The sequence below is a fragment of the Ambystoma mexicanum genome, chromosome 3q (assembly GCF_040938575.1).
Source record: "Ambystoma mexicanum isolate Mex_15411 chromosome 3q, UKY_AmexF1_1, whole genome shotgun sequence".
NCBI lineage: Eukaryota > Metazoa > Chordata > Amphibia > Caudata > Ambystomatidae > Ambystoma > Ambystoma mexicanum.
This window is the reverse complement of record NC_090926.1, coordinates 900796996-900821083: the sequence shown is the minus strand read 5'-3', so window position 1 is coordinate 900821083 and position 24088 is coordinate 900796996. Positions and strand designations below refer to the sequence as shown.

Below are 24088 nucleotides of genomic sequence, written 5' to 3'. Positions count from 1 at the left end.
CTTGGCCGCCCTCAAGCGGCCAGGAAATATGGTGAGGGAGATAGGCCCGGGAAAACGTTAGCGACACTAATCAAATGGGAATCTGGTCGAACGCAAATCACCTCTCTTAAAGATGAACAGGGCAATGTTCAATGGGCTGACCAACAAATCCTAGACACATTCACCGAGTTCTACAGGTCCCTCTACTCTCAGCCTGCTGAGCACACTGAACAACATATGCGAGAACTCCTCGACCGGATCCCCACCACAGAGATCTCCTCCACCACTCGAGACGAACTAGACTCCTCAATTACACTTGATGAGATAGTAACAGCCATCTCCGACCTACCCAAAGGCAAAGCCCCGGGGCCTGACGGCCTAACCGCCGATTTCTACCAAGAACACGTTTCCATACTCGCCCCCAAGCTACTTGAGGTCTGGGATGAATCGCTCCGAGTCTCTATCCTCCCCCTTTCCATGCGCGAGGCAGCCATTACAGTGCTGCTCAAGCCTGACAAACCGGATGATGAATGTGGGTCCTATAGACCCCTCTCCCTTATGAACCTCGACACAAAGATCTTCGCAAAAATTATAGCGAACCGATTTCTGCCCATTATGACGTACTTGGTCCATGAGGACCAGGCCGGCTTTGTACCCGGAAGGTCCACCTCCCACAACATCAGAAGACTATTTAACGTAATGTCCCGCATTGATCAGGATGTACAGGCGGTGGCGGTCACACTAGACACCCAAAAGGCCTTTGATATGGTCTCCTGGAGATACACTTGGCTGGTGCTGGAGACTATGGGCATTGGCCCAAACATGATTAGGTTCATCAAATTGCTATACACCTCTCCCGTGGCGCGGGTTAGAACCAATACACTAACATCTGACCTTTTTACACTCTTCAGAGGTACCCGACAGGGATGCCCCTTTTCTCCAATACTGTTCGCCTTAGCAATAGAACCAATGGCAGATTATGTCCGTGCTCATCACGCCCGCAAGGGAATAAGATTGAAAGACAGCCCCGAAATCATATCTCTATACGCGGACGATGTTTTGTTATATATCAGAGACCCTGCGACACACCTGGACTCAATACTGAGGGATATTACCCGCATTGGCACTCACTCCGGCTTCACTATTAATTATTCCAAATCAGAGATCTTCCCGCTCACTAAATCCACCCAGCAACCCGCCTCTGAATACCCCCTCCGCTGGTCACCGAATGGTGTTAGATATCTGGGCGTACACATATCCTTAGCTAAATCCACCCTCCTTGCTGACAATTACTTTGCGGTAGCACGAATAGTTGAGACCAAAGTCCTCCGGTGGCGTACCCTCCCACTATCCATTGCTGGACGGCTCTCCCTCATTAAAATGATCCTGCTCCCCAAACTTCTTTACACGTTTTGCAACGTACCCGTGTGGCCTGGGAAGGTCTATTTTGCCAGGCTACACACATTATTTGCGCAGTTCCTTTGGCACTCGGGCGCAGTACGCAAAAAGTGGATGGACATGACACTTCCATATAAACTAGGGGGACTCACGGCTCCGGATCTATCACTTTATTGGCACGCAGCTCAGGCCCAACATGCTACTCACTGGTATCCTGGTACACCGGTGCGTCCCCATGTCAAACTGGAAAAACTGGCAACTGCTGGTACCGATCTAATGTCCATCATACTGCATCGTCAATACACACCCGACTCTCCCATTGACCCTCTCAAGACGACTCTTTTAGCCTGGGCACGCCTACTATTCCAGACGCCTGGAGCCTCCCCGTACTACAAGTGGCTTCCTGTGTGGGCCTTTCCCGGCCTGGAACCAACCCACAATGCAGCGCTGGCCCGACACTGGGGGAAGCTGGGATACCAAGCACTGACGGACTTCTATCCCGAAGGCAGGTTCATTGACCCCCGATCTTGGAAACCGGGACACACCGGGACAGCCTTGGAAACCCTCCAATACTATAGATTACGGGCCGCGTTTCGCTCCAAATGGCCCACATTCCCGGACGATCCCCCAGACAACTCGGCCATCGCATACATTGCCAATTCGGGTGGTGCCCGTGGAGTGGTCTCCTCACTTTACAAGATATTTCAGGCTGCTTCCCCTACTCCCACTCTCAGGGCACGAGATGAATAGGCCAGTGACCTGGGCCTGGAAATATCGGATTGGGGCCTGGGAGGGTATGTGCCTACACACCCAAAGAGTCTCCCTCAATTTCCATTTTCGCGCCATGCAGTACAAACTTCTAAATAGACTTTATTATACTCCGTATAGAACCTCGAGGTTCGCCCGTACTGCGGCGCACCCCTGCCCCCGCTGCGGGGCGACAGAGGCTGATCACCTACACATGTTCTGGTCGTGTAACAAACTGCTTGGATTTTGGAAGGGTATCCTAGAAACACTCTCTGCTATCACTGAAACGGTGGTAGACCCGGATCCGCTGGCCGTCCTGCTTGGTGCCTGGAGGACCGATGACACTAGAAGTTCAGCTAGATTCCTTAATATTGGTTGTATGATAGCCAAAAAATGCATTCTTCAGAATTGGAAAAGTCTCTTCCCTCCAGCCCACCGGAAGTGGCTCCATATGCTTACTTGGTCACGTAATTGTGAGGAAGAATTCATATCCATGCTCCCTGCCACCTCTCGCCCCAAGAACATATGGATGGAATTCAACTCATACCTTAACAGTAGAAGCACGAACGCCTCCAGCTCCGGCTTCTCCCCCACTCCTTCCGTAACTACCCCTACTATATGAACATATACTTGTATAAATCTCATGTGACCTATGCCTGACATTACTGTTACCATTGTACTATGCTTTATGTATTGCTCCACCTTGTAACGTGTGCCCATGCTTGAGGCCTTGCTGTTTGTACCATGTAACCTTCTGCTGCCAAAAATAAAATTTAAAAAAAAAAAAAAAAAAAAAGAAACTCGTTAGAGTGATTATTGTCTTTCATATTTGTATCTCTGTTTAATATGCAGAATGTAGAGTTTTATAGCTCCTCTTCTATTCAAGACATGCGCACAACATAGTATATGCATCGAAGCTATGCACTCCAACTAATTAGTGCCCTTATGACGGGTTTGACTACTTCTCAGTTAGCTCACATGAACATTACCTAATTACGCAAATGCATTGCTTCCAGAGATGTGCTATAGAAGCAAATACCAGTATCTAGTTCAACTTGAACGTTGACCCCATAATTCCAGATACACGTGTACTCATCCAAGTCTCCCAAAGGTATGCGTATTGTCCTAGATACTTAACAAATGAAATACAATGTATAGTTGATCCACCTCCCTTTATACACCGCTAAATTAACAGACTTAAAGTGAAGAGAGAATACTACTCACCTTACCTAGTGTTGGATTGTCAACCAGGCAATTAATCAATTAGTCCTCAATGATACGATCATGTAGACAGAGAATATGTATACCCGAGTGAGATGTTGACAGTCTGTACATTTTACTTAGTCTGCAGATTAAACACGAAGTGAGACGAAATATAAATCATCAAAGGTTCTAGGCTCCTGAGGCAGGGCTTAGCCCAAAACGCATAGAGCGCTATATTTTTATCTTGATGATTGTTGTTCATTCATTACAATTCTGATTCGAATTCAGATATTGATAGAGTTGAAATTGTGAAAATTGTGATTATGAATTATTAATGTAATAAGAATATGATGTGATATCATCCAGACAACATACCTGAATATTGTAGACTTATAACTATTGACTGATTAGTACAGTACGGAAGATGTGCAGGGGACCGGAGTGTCCAACACTTAAGGACACTTTGTATATATCCGGTCATGAGGAGATATCAGCGATCTGCTAAGATCCTTCTTAATAGCAAAGTGCTGCCCTTGCACCAACTGCACAGGGCATCCCATTACCAGAAAGGGAAAGACCAAGGCATGGTGCTTCCTAACCTTCACCCAGCAGCACTAGCCAAATTGCAACCCCTAGATAACGCCTGCATTCTGGAAGACTTGGTGCATCTAGCTGCTTGGGTCCAACATGAAAAGGCAAGAGCACTGCACTTTGAGTGCACCCGAATCCAAGACATTGCTGCTACAACCTGCAAGCTAAGCTACAACTCAGAGTCAACTCAAAGTGAACGTTCCAAACTGATCTGTCATTACTGCACTCTGTCTGCACCTTCTGCATCCAGAGTGATGAATGGACCAGACGTATGCTCCGTACCCCACCTTTAGCAATTCTCCCCGTCTGCATGCCAGCATCTCTTGTGTCTTCACAACTATCATTCTTACTTAAAGATGTTATTAAGCTTCACTAGATATCTCGTTGGACCACTGGAGCACATGAACCACTGATATATATGCCTGCGCTTCACAGAACTCAAGCGTGGACGGCCTGTGGTCCGAATTAATTGCAGATGAATTCCATCTGTAAAGGTCCCACCACTCAGCTCACTTTCAGAAAGATGAGTGGTCTGGAAGCCAAGCCCTATCTTTTACCTTGTTCCAAACTATAACATTGGCTCTACCCTTATTAGTGTAGACCCTTGTTCTACAGGACCAGTAGTCTGCCCAGCTGATTATAACCACACCTGTCCTTTCCATATTTCCTATGAGAAGCTTAGCCCTGATTCTGTGAATACAGATCCTAATTTACCCCTTATGGTAACCTTGTTGACCTAAGACCCTTAGCTGGGACCTTGTGGTTGACTCTAACTACCAGGGTAAAGACGTACGAATGCTGCCCTCAAACGCAAGAGCCTTTCCAAACCAGAATCCTTTAGGTGTAGCCTGTACCAAATTCTTACAAACCTTTTATAAGACACAAACTATATTTTCAAATACCTCTATTTGGACATTCTGTGTATTCAAAGTGATACTATGTTTACCTGCATTCTTGCTTACTCTGCTCCCCTCCTTAGAGCTAGCCGTGATCGTCCAACGGCACTTACCAGCAGGTGGGTCAATGAAAGCTTGAGGATAATCTGTTTGCATCGATTTAGGAGTCAGTGCCAGCCGCTGGACCCGGGGTTGGGGAATCCATTTTAACTGACCCCAAACAAGATGTGTGGTGGTGGCAACTAGCATATCTCTGTTGCTGGCTGCGACTATTGCTGTCCAATAGTACCCGCTAGGAAAGTTTCTTTGTGTTCTGTAACTTAAAACATCCAACTGAAACTCAGTGAAAATTGAAAGTGCCTGACTTGATCAAGGATTTTCCGAACAACAATAGTTGCATTTAGGAATGACGGCCTAATGTCTAGGTATAGACATAACCTAATACAATAATGTGTTAACTTGTATGCAAACAACCAAAAGTATCAGTCTGTATTTCACTTTAAGAAGGCACAGTGTCTCCCTCAAATAGCCTCCTTGGTATTGATAACATTATTAGTTTTAACAGCTGGGCAGCGTTCTCTAGGTGTGGCAATATCCTATTGTGTTCTCTTATCCTTCAATGTCCATGTATAGCCAACATGGATGTTGTTCAAGAGAACTCTTATTGAGGCTATTGTTTTGTCTGGTTACAAGAATATAACAAAGCACATGATGTATTCTTTGATTTTGTACAAAAGTTGTGACATTTTAGTCTTCTCGTATGTGGTGTGTACTTATGAGAATCGGGTCTGATTGGCTAGAATACTTAAGCAGATTGGCACGCGATGTCTGGTGCTTCGAGGGTGGCAGCCTACACCCTTGGTTGATCAAACTCTGTGCTAACACATTTCACCTTTTATAGGGAGATGTACGAATGTTTCTCACTATGGCCAATTGACTTCTCTTCCCTAGGATCGTCTGTATTTTGTTATGGAGTACGTGAATGGCGGTGACCTCATGTATCATATCCAGCAAGTCGGAAAGTTCAAGGAACCTCAAGCAGTGTAAGTAGCGCATACTGCTGCGCAGCAATCACTTTCTAGTTCCAACACCTTTGCAGTGATGTCTTTGGTTTATGCATGCTTCATGCGTATGTCCCCTCGGGTGGCCACAATGGTTCTTGCAACGTAAATGCACTCCAACCACTGCCCCAACACTGATGAGCACCATTGTGACATGTCTCTTTCGCCGCGGGCACCCTAGCTGTATTTCTGTGTAATTATCGCTCTTTACAGCACAGACACAATGGCACTAATGCTTAATTGGAAGGCATTATGACAGCTGATGGATCCACTGGGATCTGTTAAAACCTTTTCCACATGAAAATGCTACAGTGTTCAAGAGGGCCTTGTGTTGTAATGTGAGATTCTGCTCCAGAGCTCCATGCTCCATAGCTGTGGAATGTGATGGTGACGTCGCTGGTGGAATGTGTGGGGCTGTGGGTTCTGCCGGTGACTGTTGGGCTATAGGAGATAGAGTGTGTCAGCGGGGTGTGGGGCAAGCCCAGTGTTCCTCCTTCTTCTCCTGTTATCGTGTCCCCCACCGTCCCCGTGTATCTGTGAAGGTACAGGACCTGGACAATAAACCTGTAGTATCTTACCTGGAGACTCCGAGCTTCACTTCACTGCACCTTGCTAAACCGGAGTTGTGTTTCTTTTAAAATCTGATGGCCGCCATTCACTTAGGTTGGGCATGAAATATATTGGGATTAGGTTTCCAAAATGTCTTTGGTTTCTTTCCAGGGGTGCACATCAGACCTTAAGGGTTAGTGCGGCTATTACTTGATGTGTGTCAGGATTCTAGGGCTCTCTTCTTCTCCTCATCAACCATGCCCTGTTACCATTTCCTAAACAGGACTAGAGTCGGAAGTCCCAACTGCTCCACTGTTGATATATGGCTCCTTCCTGCATAACTCGCTTTGTTGCAGATTAGATTAGAATTTATGGAAACCAAATCCTAATTGTATCACTAGGTTTGACTTAAAAAAGCAGTTGAAATGGTCTGCTATGCTTGCTGTTGACGCCAACCTCAAGATAAGAACACGTGTGTCTTCTAGGTTTGCGTTTGATGGACGATTAAAGAATTTGACTGTTTTGGCATTCACTTACAGAAGATCTTGAGAAGGCATGCAAGTATACGCAGCAGTAGCTGCAGCGGAAGCCAGCAGTGGGCGCTGTAACATTAGAAAGCAATCAGTGAACATGGGCATAAGAAACTACCAGGTCCAAGTCTACATCTATAGTGACAAATGGTGGGGGTCTTTAGGGCTGGGAAAGGACTGACCAGTTGTAATGTATTTTATGAAAACCTCTAGGGTCTGTCAATGTTGGCTCCCGTTCTAGCAGCAGCCACAGAAACGGGACCATCTGAACTGGATCTGGAGGATGAGTTACTAATTGGCTCAGCCGCCCAGTGGATAAAAACAAACACCACAGCAATCTTCTCTGTCTGTCAAAGCTGCGTCCTAGCCTGTGACTCTTCCTATCATAGACCATGTCAACACAATGCACCAGTCGCATTTTCCACTCATTCTAGGTCTCCTGTACCAAGTGATTCTTAATCCAGCTCTAGAATTATACGAGGGAGTGCTTGATGCTGGGTGTGGCTATGACATGGATGAGGAAGCAAAGTGCATGTCGAGTCCTTTCAAAAGGAGATGGCTAATGTATGGAGAAATTCCTGGGTTCAGAAAAAGACTGGATACAATTTTATATCCAGGGCACCTTGACTGGACTCCAGCGTCCTGCCATTTACCAGGATACCTAGGAGGAGGATGGCAGACTCTTTTTGGCAGAACTTCCTTCGATTATCCTGCTAAGGGTCAGTTTATGGGTCACGTACAGTGAGCTTGACACCAAAATGGAAAGGCTTTGACTTGCAATGGTGGGTCAGACCTTTTTTTTAAAATGTGTGTTACAGATGCAATAATCAGAGTTTATGATTTTTCTTGGTGCTCAATGACTAAACGAGACTAAACTAAAAATAAGTGGCCTACAGTCTAAGAGTCTCATTGCAAGATGGCCGGGCCGGAAATAAAGTGCCAGTAAAAGCGTACCTTTTCGTACCGGCAAACTACAAGTCTGCCGGTAGGTGCTCTGATCTACTGGTAGGCCTGACCTGCTCGTAGATCAGGCCCCTACTGGCAGATAAATGCCTGAATCACTGACACCGGTACTAATGATTCTTCAGCTGTGGAAATCTAGGAACAGACCTCAGGTAAACCAGTTACCTGTGTAGGGCACCAAAGCTCACGGGGAGGGCAGATAGCCAAGATGGCAATAGGCAGAAGGCAAACCTGGCCCTGGACAACCACATGTCACAGCTGGCATGTGAGACCTCACACACATCATTGCTTTCAAGTGTGGATATAAACACACAATATCTTATTTTGAGCTCTACGGGAGGAGACACTTAAACCGTGCAGTGTGTGCATTAACCTTATGCATTCAACATATTTATCTACCCTGCCCATATGACTACACCTGCATTACCCAGTGTAGGGAATTAAATATTGTATAGTTAGGTCAGTAGTCACTTTCTGACATTTCCCTTTACCTCTTATTATTTCCACACATCAGCATGCAAAGTACCGCAGTGGTTCCTCCCCAGTATTTTTTGGCAGCTCGGAGTGAACCACGCATCCAGTGGCGAGAATTGAAAGAGAACATTATTTGTCAGCAGTTTATCAGATATTGCAGAGTGATTCATTTCGGCTATCCCGCATTGGATGAGTGTTTTGTTGCCTGAGTTGCAAAGGAGCACACATTCTATTTTTATGGAGTCGACCTTTAGGGCATTGCTCAACATCAAGGCCACTGATTAGGGCTTGTAAATGCTCTAATCATTGAATAAAGATGACCGCTGATAGGCTGGAACTTGAGGGAAATGTATTACTCCCCCCTCTGAATGCCTAATGTCTGACCAATTGGTAGGAGTCGCACCAGTTGAGCACGAAGCCCCATCAGTGAGGCTAACAGCGGGATCAGTAGTTTGGTTTCCTTTGTCAGTGACTGATGAAAGTCTGAACTGGACCAAGACAGTTGATTGGCTGTAGAAGTGTCAATGTCCTTCCCCAGGAACGATTAATTGTGTGGTCATTTGTAAGGTCCTGTGGGTGCAGTTTATGTTTTGTTTTTTCTTTTGTTAGAAGTGGGCGTATGAAGCCACAATGATGATTTGAAGGACTGGCAAGAGTGCTTCCCCTTCAATCGATCTGTTTTGATTTAGTATGTGGCGAGTTTGAAGGATGCAAGGATGTTGGTGTGTTCATCAGTAGCGATGCACCAAAAGACCATTCAAGTACAGTCCAAGATGGCAGGCAGAGGACCTGGGTTAGTGGGGACAGTTCTGCCAGCGTGTTTTCTAGCTTTCAAGAACTTAACAATGAAAAAGTTGTTGATGATGTTGCATTTCTACCCTATTTCCATAGATTCGTTTTCTGGGATGAGTTTGAAGCAGTGCTGTTCAGCCTGGTTTATACGCTATGCAACCACCACTATTGTTGCTCTGTAATTTGAGGCTTTTGCTGATTTAATGAGGAGGCACTGAGTGCTGCACACTTATTTAAGCGTGTTCAGGTCCAGTTATATTATTGTTTTGAAGCTATGTGTCAGTCTACTTGGAGGTTGGCATGTTTACTATCCTCACATCTTGGCATGCCATGATGCGGCACAGTTTCATTGGTGCTTGGTGGTCTACGACAATTGTGAGAAACCTGAGGGCGTTTTCCCGGGTAGGCCCCGAGGTTCCTCTATTCAGGTGGCCTGGGGAGGGCCATCGGTTTTGGATCCCAACCCTGGGGGTGGAAAAGCGAGGGAGGATCACATGGGAGTCCGGGGTAATCAATCCAGGAGACACTCAGGTGAGACGCGGTATCCTCCCCAGCGCCTTTATAGGATAGTCGGGTCTTTCGCTCTTGTATAAGGAAAAAAGTCCAATCATAATAGAATGATAAGGGTGGGGAAATACGGGAACCAGAGGGACCAGAATCTGGTTGGCTATAACATCAACGGGTCCTTCCCCAACTCAAGTCAAAGAACAGTCCAACTATTACAAATCGCCAATAAGGAAAGATAAAATGGGGGAAAAGGAAATTGTCCTGGACATATCAAAATCAAGCTGGGTGTTCCCCTTGCCCCAAATATCAACCATTGTATTACCGTTCACCCTGAAATAACCCTCAGTGGTCTTGTTCTATCTCCCCCTCCCCATTTCCAGCAAACACTGAGACAAGGAAGATGCAACTAAGATCAATGAGAATTACCCATAGGAAAAGCATTGGGGAGCAGGACAGGGCCTACTGCTACAACAACCTACCACTTACAACCTACCACTAGGCTTTCCCACTAATAAGAGTCAGGTAAGGTCAGACACTTTATCCCAACTGTGCACACCTGACTCTACTTGACTCTGCCCTATACTATAAAAGATGGAGTTCTGCCAGAATAGGGAGCGAGCTGGGGATGCTGTCCGGACCAGAGAAGCCAAGGAGCAGAGAGCAGCAAGAGCTGAAGCCTGGAGGAGAGCAATGTGCCAAGACACTGGCATGGTGTTTGTTTGGAGCTCTGACGTGGCTACGAAGCTGTGCCTCCAAGGAGCAAGAGTGAGGCATCCAGAATCCTGCTGGCGGCGTTCAGCAAAGTGATAAAGAAGACCTTGGCTGTGAAGCCAGCGGTGTGGGCTGCAGTCCCGTGACCACTATGATGTGGTATGAACTCTCTTTTGTCTTTATAAATTCATATGAATAATCAGTTCAAGTCATCAGTTATAAAGTAATTCCACATTTTTCTTTGCTTTATTTCTTCATTAAATCATTACTCATGCAGATGCATCCAACTAGATATTTAATTTGGCCAATGCATTTCGGATCAACAGATCCTTCATCAGAGCCTGTTACATCTAGTTAAGCTTCAGGTACAACATAGATATTTATTTATTTATTCGCATTTGTATAGCGCACTTGCAGCCCATGGGCATCGAGGCCAATCACCAAATGAACCATCACCATTTATGTTAATATTAATGTCACACCTATTGCAGTAGTTCAACAGATATCACAAATGCAATCAAAATATTGTTCCATTAACCCAACACTACACGTCCGGTACCAAAAGTTTCATAATTTCAAGTACATTTCATAAATCATATTAGTTTGTGTATTAAAATGTACATACGTTTTGATGTTGCGCATCAGCATTACCAGTAACATAAATAAAAAAGAAAAAACACAAAACAAAGAAAAATCCCGTTGGCGCCTTAATTGTATGTTATACTGTCAATAGCATGTTGGCAAGATGTAACACAATCTAATTAGACTGAAATTGACTGACCTTTCCGCATACGCATTGGTACTGCGCTCCTTCGAGTATACTTGTGCTGAGTTGTCTACAGTGTCAGTAAAAGACACATAGCTCATACGACCATGCCACTCTGTAATCCTATAGAACTATTTTAAAAAATCAGGCTAAGTCAGTTTTCAAATATACCTCCCCTCCGTAATCCTTGTACCTCCAATCTTACCTTCTAGCGTCTGCCTTCTGGAGCCAGAGAATCGCGCGAATGCACGTTCGAGCACCAAGAGATTATATTTGTGCTGTTGCAGCCATGGAAACCGCATGTAGCGGCTTCCCATGGCGGCCATCTTGGTGTGGTGTAAAAGCGGCAATGCTTACTCATACTGATCATATCCGTGTTATGCATATCAACTTAAAAATGCATAATCTTTAATAATGTGCCCCCTCTAATAAGCATCTACCAATCCAAAGATACATAAAGAAACGTACAAAATAGACATGATGTATTGTCGAAATGATGATACCTAATTGTTCGTTACGTGATGGGTATTGATGGGTATATTCAATGTTATGTTAGACGTGGACTTTGCTTATCTTTTCCAATGGATGTACAATTCCAATGTTAATCGAAACAAAAATCTTTCTCATATATCCACAATACAAAATATAAACTTTCATACTTCTAGTGACCATTCTAAGTAAAAAAAGCAGTTCAATCTATACATCGATCATAAAAAGCAGCTCAAATCCTCGTTGGAAGCAGCATCTGACGACCTGGGTTCGTTATATCGATGACATTTTCAGTGTATGGACAGGGAGTAGGACAGATTTGGAAGCTTTTCTAGTCTATTTGAACAATATAGATGCATGACTACAGTTTACTTTGGAAATTGGAGATCCTAATATACATTATCTTGATGTACAGACAGTGATCAGTGGTAATAGAATAAACACCACACTATACACAAAGACAACAGATCGGAATAACCTCCTTCACCGTTGAGTTTTCATCCACCAAGTATTTTGCGCAATCTTCCCTTTGGACAGATGTTGAGAATAAAAAGAATAGTAAGGGATCCAGAAGATTGTGAAATTAGACTTCAACTTCAAGATCGACTAGCAGAAAGGGCTTATCCACAATCTGATTTGCAAGCAGCACGTGTCAAGATAGGGACAAGGGAACGTGATCAATTATTCACTAAAAGAACTGATCGAGCTAATCCAGAATTAGTGTTTGTAACTAAGTATTCCATCCAAAGCAGAAGGATCGAATAAATCATCAGAGATAGGTGGAAAATACTCACAAGTGACACAAGAACTAAAGACCTTTTTCCACAACTTCCTCTATTTGCATATAAAAAAATAATATGCTGGTGAACACAAGAGGTAAAACCATTGGCAAGGAACCAGACAAACATCCAGGAACGTACCCTTGTATGAGTTGCAGTAACGGTAACAATGTAATGAGAGGAGATTCTGTAACACACCCCAGGACAGGTTGTCGGGGGGGATTCTGCCGGGGTCGGCCGGGCCGTCCGCAGACCTCCGGGCAGGGAGGCCCCAACTCCTCCCGTGTATATCTCGGATCGAGACAGAGTATGAGGCACACACAAGGAGCAAGGCAACTTCTGTCGTTTATTATGCAAACGGCAGGGATGGGTCAAGGAGCGCACGCGTTCGTCCTGACACACACACAATAGTGGGGCTCGCAGGCCCTTTTTACTACATTATGACGCGCTACTTGCGTCATTCCAAAAAGTTACCAAAAGAACCTATCGCCACTCTTGATTGGTTGCTCGAGTGGTGGGGTTAGTATAGTACGCCTATAGAGAATGATATTAGTGGTTAAGGTGTAGTCAGGTGGTATATCTGGGTTGTCCCTACAATTAGATACATAAGAATTGTTACATGAAGACCCCTGAGGATTGGCTAACGTTACTGACGTCTGAGATAAGAACCTCATGTTCTGATTGGTGCATCCGTGAGCTCCCCAGCCTGGGACCACCGTTGTTCCCAGCACACGGTGCACCTGTGGTTGCAACAGTGTTTCAGTATGGGTACGTGCAGGCAATGTGAGGATTTATTCATAGGTGGGAGACTGACCGTTCCCACTGTAGCAGGTGTCCATTGAGCCTTTCAAGTGTGTCGGCCTGCGTCTCGTAGCGAGGTACCCAGACGCCTTTTCTCTCCTGGGTTTTGGCATCTCGTCAGGTTCGGCTTGGTCACGTGGGGAGGGACCGTGTTTGAGGCATAATTCTGCACAATTAATATTGTTTTTCCACTGTATGTCTGGTTTAATTTGCAGATATGATTTTAACATTGGTACGTGGAGTGCGAGGTTGCAACATCGTGCCTTTGAAGATTTGTTTCTTGACTGTGGGTTTGCAACATTACGACCTTGGCTGGTTGCTCCACTGGGTTCTTTCTGCAGGCTCAGCAACCTGACTTTTGCTTTGTTAATGTCCACGGGAACTCTTGCTTGAGGCCTACTTGGGCCTGGTGCACGAGTAATCCATTTAGTGCATGGATGCTTTAGGTTATAGTGGCATACAGTTTCATGGCCAGTATCGTGTTTCCATTATATCTCTCATGATGGTAACGGGTTTCAAGAGAAGCGTGAGCAAGCGTTATAAATGAGCTCATGGTGCGTCTTGCGTTTCTGCATTCTGAAAGCCTATGTAAAAATAATAAAGATGCACGTCCGTGAATAAGCCTGTCGCCTACGTCAGAGCACTGAGTATGTTCTTCGTGTAGATTGGTGTGGAAATGTTCAGCGTGTATAATAGTTCAGCGGTGCTTCCCGTTATCTAGGTCGTCATGGCATCTCTAACGATGTGTAGATTTCAGTCTAGTTGGTCCGTGCCGCAGGTGTCGGCATGGCCAGTGCGGGCTGTTGGGCAGGCAGATGGACACATCCGTATGTTTCTGTACCAGGGTATTTGGTCATCTGGTAAATGGGCAAACTCTTCTCGTGGCGGGTGTCTGGGCCGCGACCCTCTAGGCCAAGCGCGAGAGGTGAAGGACGGGAGTCTGGTTTTCCATTCTCCCACTTCAGTCCCCCCTCTGGTCGACTTGTCGACCACAAACATATCCTTCTCGTTATCTCCTCTTACCCTCCATATCTTGGTTATCCCTCCGAGATGTCCATAATGGTTTACGTGATCTTCAAATGACCAATACATGTATTCGCATGTTCCTCCAGGAGTACAGTACACCCATCTTCCTATGTAGCTCCTAGGGTTCCTTGGGTTCTCGATCTTCACTGATGGTGGGTCTAGATGATTGGCGATGATTTGGGTGTGCAACTTCTCCCTTTCGTGTATTATCACACCTGTGTGCTGGCCGTCATCCGCTGGCATCAAGGGGTGCATTCCCACCATTTCCAGCAACTCATCAGTTGAGCGCGCCTTCCGGGCTTTCCAAAATCTAATTATTATCAGTGCAGCTCCAGCCAAAATAGCACATCCCACTATTATTTTCAGTCCATCTGACAGCCAAGATGGCATCCATGACCATAATAGTGAAAACCAGCTTTTATCCTTGTTTACGCCGTTACTTTCGTCCATCATTTTGGAGTGCATCTGGGCCAATTGTGAAACTGCTTCTGTTAGTGTACCATTGTCGGCATCGTTGGCAGGTATGAACGTGCAGCATGATTGTCCTATCTTTGCACAAACTCCTCCTTCCATTGCTGTGAGAAGGTCCAATACATATCTGTTCTGTAGTGCTACCATCCTTACAGCTCGCAGCTCCTCTTTAATTGCGTTAAACCCATTTACTGTCGAATTTATGGTCATCATTAGTTCCCATCTGGTTATTTGCAGCCATTTTGCGTTTGCGTATGCCTGCAGTCCCGGATGTATTATTGAGGAGAAGAACATTGCTGCTCTGCTGAATAGTCTGTGTTCTGGCGGTATTGATGTTAGTTCCGTTTCCGACCTTCCCCACAGATAATTTCCTGTTAATGGCTCTCCTTGTCTTTTTCTCCTGTTTAGGACAGTATTATTGCTGTTGGTCCTGTTTTCTTGCTCCTTCTGGAGTGGTGCAGATCTCTTTCTTCTCCTGTCTCCTTCATCCATTTTCGGAAATTTCGCCACATCGACATGCTTCTTAGGTACCACTAGTGATGGTACATTGACGTGTACCATTGTGCACACACCACTCCACAGGGGAGGCAGTGTATGATATGCCTTTTCTCCGCAGGCCCAATAATGGTCCATTATTACTGCTGTTCCCGCTCCCCCCTCAGGTAACTCCATCACACTTGCACAATTGGTGTTATATCCCACGTCCACCTCTCCTTTATGCTGGTAACATACTTTGGGCGCAGTCAATGGTAATATAGTTATCGGGTCTTCATCTTCTTCTACCCACGTGAGCATTGGTACGTACTTGATCCATGTCGTCCAACATCGATGATTGTGTGTCTCGATGGTTGAGATAGTTTCTTTTGTTACCATGTTGCTGCCAACCACTCCTATCTCCCAGCTGGTACCCAGGAACACCTTTCCTGTTATCGTCAGTAATGGCCTCTCCCAGCATCCTTGTTTACCCGGAACTTCCGTGGCGTACCAATCACATGGTAGATACTGCAGTGTTACCTTCTTTGTTTCTCCTTTTTCAGGGCCACTTGTTATGTATCTGAATGCTTCAGCATGTAAACTGGTCTTGTGATAACTCAGATAGGTCTTGAGGAAGTTGTTTTCATATGGGTATGAGTCTCGTGTTTTCCATGTCATGTGCACTACTGTTCCTTGGAATCTTCCTTTCGTTTGGAACAGGGCCAAATATATTATGCACTGTGCTGTTTTTTCATCTATTTCTGTGGCAACAAATGTTCGTGAAGCGCTCATGGCGTATGGTATTAATGAGCAAACGTAACAGCTATCCTCAGTTGTCTGCTTACCAATGCGGGTCATGTGCTGGTACCATATGTTGTTTGTGACGTGTGCTGAATCTTGTACATAATTATCAATACCTTTATTGTCTGAGTATGTGCTGCGTTTAACTTTATTTCGCTTTTGTTCATTGTTACTGTTACCACCTGACGTAACACCTGTTGCAGCAGGGAGGTGGGGTACATTAGGTTTGGGTGCAGCAAAAAAACTCATAGCATAGCTGTACTGCCATACAGAGGCAGCCAAAACTCCGGTGATCATAAAAATCCCTATTATTTTTATTACATATGCTAACCTCACCGACATTTTTGCTCTTACCTTGCTGCAGTCCTGGCAGCGTATTCTTGCGACGTTAAAGTTGCCCGCCTAAAAATTCTCAAAAAGTGCTTGTTATTAAATGTTAGTTTTGTTTCATTAAGCTCTCCCTATCAAATAGTCATTCAGTGCCCAGGTGAAGAGTTGCTCCCACGCTACTCTAAGTGATCGGTCTCTCAAGACCGGCAAGTATGGGCGGAGGTGGGGCATGTAATTTTCTATGGCCAGGAGGAAGGCCGTGTAGTATACACGTACCCTTTTCTTTTTTAAGTATGTTGGCCTTTTTATTTCGTATACAAATTGGTGTGACAATTCTTCTGGGTAACTATCGTCTGGCAGCACCATCTACGCCTGCACACTGAATTTGTTAGATAACTTTTCTTAACAATACAATATTACGCAGCTCCTGTATGTGCGAGAGAAAAAGAGAACATTCACGTGTTTACATGTGTATTGGTGCAAGCGAAGTCCTTAGTTTTTATTACAATTGTATTTAGTAGTCAATGGGGGGGGGTTTGCTCAGATGGCGGGAGCAGTTTTACTCTTTGAACGTGTGACCATGGGGTGGGCAGTGTGGGGATCGCCCCCTTCTTCGTCCGTTATTCTCTCCGAGGGAACAATTGGGTCGTTGTCTGTGGTTGTGTTTTCTTCCGCTGCCGGGGATGTTGTTGGCGTTTTTTCAATGGACCTGTCGTTGGCGCTGGGGCGGGTCTGCAGTTTGTAGATTTTTACATCATGCAGGTGGTTCCACGCACGCTTATCCTTTAGTTTTACTGCTCTTGTTGATACGTCCTCTACTAAATGGGGGCCAGTGAACCTCTGCTGGTTCCACCTTCTATTAAAATTTCGAAGTAGTACGTGGTCACCTTTGGCAAGTTGGCACAAGTTCTCCTTTCCCAATTCTGTATTTTCGTCTATTTCTTGGTTGCTGGTGGACCCGCCCCGTGTGCGCTCGAGCTGTTGAGACACAAACACAACGCTAGTAATCAAAGAAGACACATATTGATACATTTCATCACCTAACACATTCGCAGAACTTTCTTGGTCGGTGAATGCCCTTGACGTTGGTGTTAGGGGAAGGCGCATTTGGCGTCCAGTAACCACCTCGTGTGGGGTGAGGTGGTGGTCGGACCCTGGCCTGTTTCTAAGTTCGAACAGTGCTAACGGAAGGCAATACAACCAACTTTTCTTTGTTGTTTGCTGTATTTTAGCAATTGCCTCCTTCAATAGGCCATTCAGGCGTTCACATACACCATTGGCCTGTGGGTGGTACGCACATGCAAATTTGTGTTTAATGTTCAGTAGGGATGTGATATGCTGGAACATTTCATTTGCGAAATGGGGTCCGTTGTCTGATCTTAACACCTCGCACACTCCCCACCTGGGGAATACCTCCCTTACTATAAATTTGGCTGCTCTAAACGCATCAGGGTGTGAACAGGGCCCTGCTTCGATCCACCTAGAAAATGGGCATACTACTACTATCATGTATCTATTGCCTTGACAAATGTTGATCATATCAACATAGTCAATGTGGAGGTGCCGAAAAGGTCCTTCTGGTCGGGGTATGGTACCTCTTATCACCTTTAAAGTATGACCGGCCGTGAACTGTTGACATGTAAGGCAATTGCTGATAAAATTTGACACATGGGATGTTAACTCGGGACAGAACCAATCTTCTCTAATTCGTGCTGCTATTATTTCTTTGCCTGTATGGGCAGGGTGATGTAATTGGTTCAAGGCGGTATTTAACAATGCCAATGGTATTACAACTTTCCCAGTGCCACCCTGGCGCCATAGTGCGTCGGTTGGTGACATTGTGCATCCTCTTTTCACCCATACTTCTTTTTCGGCCATTGGTGCAGCCGCTTGTAACTCCATAATCTGGGTGGCTGGGAGATGGGTGTACCCTTCTTTTATTAACATCTCCCTCGCTATTCCCCTCCCTCTCCCTCTCTGTGAGTCTGTGGGGTTCCATATCTCACCAAAATATGCAGCATATTTTGCATGTGCGTCTGCTGCTGCATTTCCTTTTGATATATAGTCTTCTCCATTGGTGTGTGCTGTGCATTTTACTAGGGCTAGTTCTTGGGGATCGTTTATTACTTCAATTAGTTCAGCCAACAAGAGGGCATGTTGTACTGGAGTGCCGTCAGCTCTCCTAAACCCTCTTCTTCTCCACTTTGATAGCCCTGAATGGACAGTGGATGTAACATATGCACTGTCGGAATATATAGTAACTTTTTTATCAAAACTTTCCTTTAGTGCCAATATTAGTGCAACCAGTTCCGCCGCTTGAGCAGAGTAATGCTGTGGTAATTGTACACACTTAATAGCCACACACACTGGCGCTTCCATCATTTGTACTACTGCTGCCCCAGTCCTCCTTATCCCGTCTCCTTGATCAATAGTTGATGACCCATCAATAAACAAAAGCTCACCTCCCTCTAGTGCGTTTTCTTCAACTTTCCTAGTACATGAGTACATCTCAGTTACTTGGGTGCAGTCGTGGGCGTAATCTCCCTCTTCAATTACTTCTGCTATGAACCTTGCAGGGTTAACCGTGCTACATCTAACAATTGCCAGTTCAGCTTTGGACAAAATAATCTCATAACCTGTTGCCCTCTGTGTCGTCAGTGTGGACTTAGGTTTATTCAATATCGCAAATAGTGCATGTTCTACAAATAGTGTAGTTGGACACCCCATAGTTATTGATGATGCTTTTTCTACTGCAAATGCAGCTGCAGCAAGACCTTGTTCGCAAGAGAATTGTCCTAACATTATTGGATCTAAGTGACCGCTGTAAAATGCTACTGGTTTATAGCCCATGCTAGTCTTTTGGGCCAATACTGCTTTCATTACTGCTGAGTCGCAATGTGAAAATATAAAAAATCGTCGCTCATAGTCTGGGGATGCTAGTACTGGAGCAGTTGATATTGCTTCTTTTAATTCATCAAATGCCTCCTTCATTTCCATAGTCCATCCCAACTTTTTCTCCCCTTTATTTGCTTCCTTCAAACCCTCAAGCAGGGGTCCTATGTAAGAGCTGTAATCAAATACCCATGCTCTACAGTAGTTGCACAGTCCCAGAAATTGCTGTAGTTCTCTTACAGTCTGTGGCACGGGAGTGCCTGATATTGCCTGTGCTCTTTGTGGTGCAATCCTTCTTCCATATTGTGATATCAGTTGGCCAATGTAAAGTACCTGTTCCTGACAGTATTGTATCTTTTCCATGTCTACCTTGTACCCCTTTTCAGCCAATATCGTCAACATTTTTAATGAGTCCTCTCTACATTTATCTTCATTTGTACTGCAAATTATTATGTCATCCACATACTGTAACACTGTGCTTTCCAACTCAACGTTACCCAAATCCATCTGTATTACCCTATTGAAAATTGAAGGTGATTCACAATATCCCTGTGGTAATCTGGTATGTTTCCACTTCCTATTTCGGTAAGTGAAGCTTGTCAAGTCTTGTGAGTCTGGGTGTAATGGTATTGAGAAAAAAGCATTTTTAAGGTCAATCACTGTAAACCGTGATGCTTCTGCTGGAATGCCACACAAAATTGTGGCCGGGTTTGCTGTTACTGGATACTCTGCTTCTACTATGTTGTTCAACGGTCTGAGGTCCTGTATGAACCGCCAAGACCCTCCTTTAGCCTTGCGCACCGGGTACACAGCTGTGTTGCATGGGGATTCTGAGGGGACCAATATGCCATTGTTTATAAGGGCTGTTATGGTTTCGTATATGCCCTCATCTGCCTCTCTTGACAATGGGTATTGTTTCACTCTTGGTAGTATGGCACCCTTTTTTAATTTTATCTTTACACCCCCTATGCTTTTAATGCATCCTACATCATAAGGGCTAATAGTCCATAATGATTTTGGCACCTTTGACATATCTTCTTTAAAAAATGGGACTGGTGTGCCAGCGGGTGCCTCAAGTGCCATTGCAATTTTCTGTGCCACTTGTTTGTGAGCCACTGTTAGCCACATTTCTACACTCATCATGAACACCATTTCATTTTCCTCCTTTTCTTCTGAAAACAACTCTTCATCTGACACCTGGGTCAGCCTACATCCTTCTGCTAGTGCTATCACCGCCCTCCATGCTCTCCCTTCTTTATCTTGGGCGTGCACAGCAACATAATCAGCTGTTGCAATAATGCTCTCAATGTCCACTGCAATGACCTTCCCTTCCAGTTCATTAGCTGGTGTTTCTGGTCGGAATAGATAGGCTGCTGGTCTCCTCCATATTTTCCCTCCTATCCCTGGCATCCATGCAAATGCCATGTCTGTTCCGTACTGGAATAGCTCGCCGTCTACCGGCTCCGCCCTGATCGCTATCTGTCCACAGTATGCTTGCAAAATCTGTCGTGCTGCAAGCATGTTAATCCCTGGAGTAGAGCAAATTATGCCATCCTCTGTAAAGGAGATCGTCATATTTAATCTGTTCATTATGTCCCTCCCCAGTATGTTTACTGGTGAGGCACTATAATACAAAAGTGGTACTGACAGATCGTAATCTCCAATAGATAGCGGAACGTTATCAGTAAATGGAACCAACCCTTTAGCCCCAGAAAACCCTTGTGTGTTCATGGCTTCGCCTGACATCTTAAACTTACCTTCCCTTATGCAAGACCGGGTTGCCCCGGTGTCAACAAGGAATGATAATTTTTTGTCACCTATCGTTACCTCTATGCGTGGCTCCTCCGCACTATTAGGTGTTACTGACAGGATGGGACACACCAAGGCCGTCTGTGGGCTGTCCTATTGGGGGTACAATGACTGGCCATTCCCTGTGTAAGGGTTGTGCCCCAACACCGTCACCCCACCCAATTGCGTTCGTTCAGGTTGTGGTGGTGGTTGTATTAACGCTGCACCAGTTACTTGTGGCAGGTATTGTTTTATTTGTTGTTGTGGTAGGGAATAGTGTTGGTCACTCCCTTGTGGTGACATCTGCTGTGGTTGTATGCCCTGCTGTTCTTGTGATGTCCTATGTTGTGCTTGTTCGTTCCATGCTGGTGTTCCTGGCCTGACCCTGCATGTACGTGACATGTGTCCTAATAGTCCGCAGCTCCAACACACGGGTGGTTCCCTGTTTTGCCATGGGAAGTTCCCTGTGTTGTCCTGGTATACTGGTTGCCCTGTCTGGTAGTTATTTCTGAGTCCCCCAGCCTGTTGTTGGGTATTATATCCGTATCCTCTTCCCCTCATAAACCCTCCTCTCCCTCTATTATAATTATAATACCCAGCTCCTTGCATTGGGTACCCTCCTCCCATGTTCTGTGCGTGTGATTGCAGAGGCAGCACTTGCTCTATTACCTCTTGTGGAGGCGCTATTTGAGCTGGATTTTGTGCAGCCACTACTTGCGTTGGGCTTTGGGCCATTGGTGTTGGCGCAGTTATTAGTGCCCCTTCCATGGTATATTTAGTAAGTTTTTTCTGTACTAATTTGGCCTCTTCTGTTTTCCTGTCCTCTTCCTTTTGTTTCATTTTTCCTTGCCATGTTCTACAGTGATGTACTATAGTCAGTTGTATTTCCGGCCATGGTTTTGCTTCCATCCCCACTACTTTCTTTAATTGTCTCTGAACTCCTTCTGGGAGCCCTTGTACTAGTATATGATAAAATATGGCTGGTGTTTTGTCCCATTGTTCTCTAGTTTCCATGCGCCACTTCTCTTGAATATCCTGGATATAATCAACAGGATCCTCGTTCTCACCCATCTTACGGGAAGTAATGGCTCCTATGTCTGATGTGTCTGGGTACTGCACTCTTAGTGCCTGCCATAGCGCATGTCTGCAGTTTGCAAATGGTGCCCCATCATGCGATGTGTTTGTTATTGTTACCCCATGGAATCCCGCTCTTTTCCAAATGTCATCCGCTCTATCCCCTAATATTGATATTAACAGGCCCTTAACATCTCCCACTGCTAGTTTCTGTCCTGCGGTGTGTTTTTCCATTTCATATATCCATTTACCCGCACCTCCACTTAATGATGGGAGCCTACATTTTATGTTTTCCTTATCCGTATGTTTCCAAGGTACATATTGTGGTCTAACCCCTCCTCTCTCCAGCAGTGGCATTACATTCTGTCTTGTGTCATCCTTTATGCTCCATGATGTTAACTCTTCACACCCCTCCTCTTCCCCCATTCCTTTTACTACTTCAAATCCTTCCTTACTACCTCTTCTCCTACCTCCCTCTTCTTCCTTTCCCCTTTTTTCATCCTTTCCTGTGTTCAATATTGTCACGTCTGTTTGCCTGTCTTGCCTGCGACTAGGGAGGTCCCTAAGCCGACATGCATAAGGTGTAACTTCGTCCATGAAGGGTGCGAGCTTTATTCTGTGCAGAGAGCGTGCAGTTGTTGAACATGTGGGGTGTGGCGTTAGAGAGCGTGATGGTGATGTGGGCGGCGTGTGTTGGTTGGTGAGCGTCGGTGGCGTGTGTTCGTTAGTTTGTGTTTCTCCCATTCTTTTCACTTCCTCCTTACTTCTCTCCAGCTCCTCCCATCTTCTACTCACCCATGGCGAATCTATGTTTGTTCTAGTGAGGTATAGCTTATCTAAGCTTTCCCTTTCACTCTTCCTTCCATCCTCACTACAAAAATCATTCATAAATTGCGCCCCCCACTCTGCCTTTTTTCCTTTTATTGTTACAGTTTTTAAGTCTATTAGGTCTCCCTCTTCCTTTCCGTTGTTACCACCTGTTCCCCTTAGTGCTGACGTTGTTGCTACCTCTCTATTTTTATATACTTCTCCCCATCTTTCACTCTCCCTCTTACTCTCCTCTCTCTCCCCTTCACTCCTCTCCTCCATCTCCCTACTATTTTCCTCTCTTTTCCTTTTTAATTCCTCCATTACTTCGTTGCTCATCTCTTCCAATATCCTTTCATCCTCTCTCCTCCTTTCCCATTTCACCCTTTCTCTTTCTACTATACTCTCTATTACCTTCCCCTCTTCATATTTTTTAGCTGTCTCTGATATTATCCTCCTCCTCCATATTTCCATTTCCTTTTCATTTTCTTCTTCTTCCTTCTTCTTCTCCCTCATCACTACTCTTGATACCCTTTCTGCTGCTGCTTTTACCCTTACAGCTTCCCTCTTTCTCTCCTCACTTTGCTCCCTTAATTTTTCCAATTCGTCCTTATCTTCTTTCCTTTTCCTCACTCTCTCTCTTTCCTCCCCCTCAAGTTGTTTTATCAGTTCATTCTGCTCATCCCTTAGTTTAGCTAATCTTTCCTCCAAAATCTCTTCCTTCTGCCGTAGCAGCTCCTCTCCCCTCATTTCACTCTCTCTTTCACTATCCTCGTTTGTTCTCTTTACCGCCTCCCTTTCCTCTCCAGTTAGTGATCCTCGTAATTTCAACAATATCTGTGCAGCTACCCACTCATCGTTTCCTATCTCTACAGTCTGCTCTTCTCTCCTCCCGTCCCCCATTGGTATCTTTCCATGAGCCACATATGGTGGAGGGCTGTATGCCGGGTTTGAGTATCCTTCAGCCGCCCTTAACTGTCCTTTTATTTCTCCTAATTCTCTTAAAGGGTACAACCCTCCCCCCTCTGTTTTCACTCCCGGTGTTAAGGGTATCTCATTGCTCGGTTCCTGTTTTATGTCAGCTAATTTATCAACCTTTCCTCCACCCACTTTTTCATTCCCCATATTCTTTGTTCCTTCACTCTCCTTTTCCCCATCCGTTCCTTCTTTCTTAATCTCCTTTTCTTCC

The 24088-nt window shown here is 45.1% G+C and overlaps 1 protein-coding gene across 2 annotated transcripts in view; it reads left to right on the top strand.

Annotated features, from left to right (window-relative positions):
• The window catches only part of PRKCA (protein kinase C alpha), a 1912272-nt gene that overhangs the window by 1563969 nt on the left and 324215 nt on the right, over window positions 1-24088 (top strand). For both annotated transcript variants that reach the window (XM_069655048.1, XM_069655049.1), the window contains one exon: window positions 5766-5857. In XM_069655048.1, the coding sequence (XP_069511149.1) occupies window positions 5766-5857 (92 nt within the window). The remainder of the gene's footprint in view (window positions 1-5765; window positions 5858-24088) is intronic.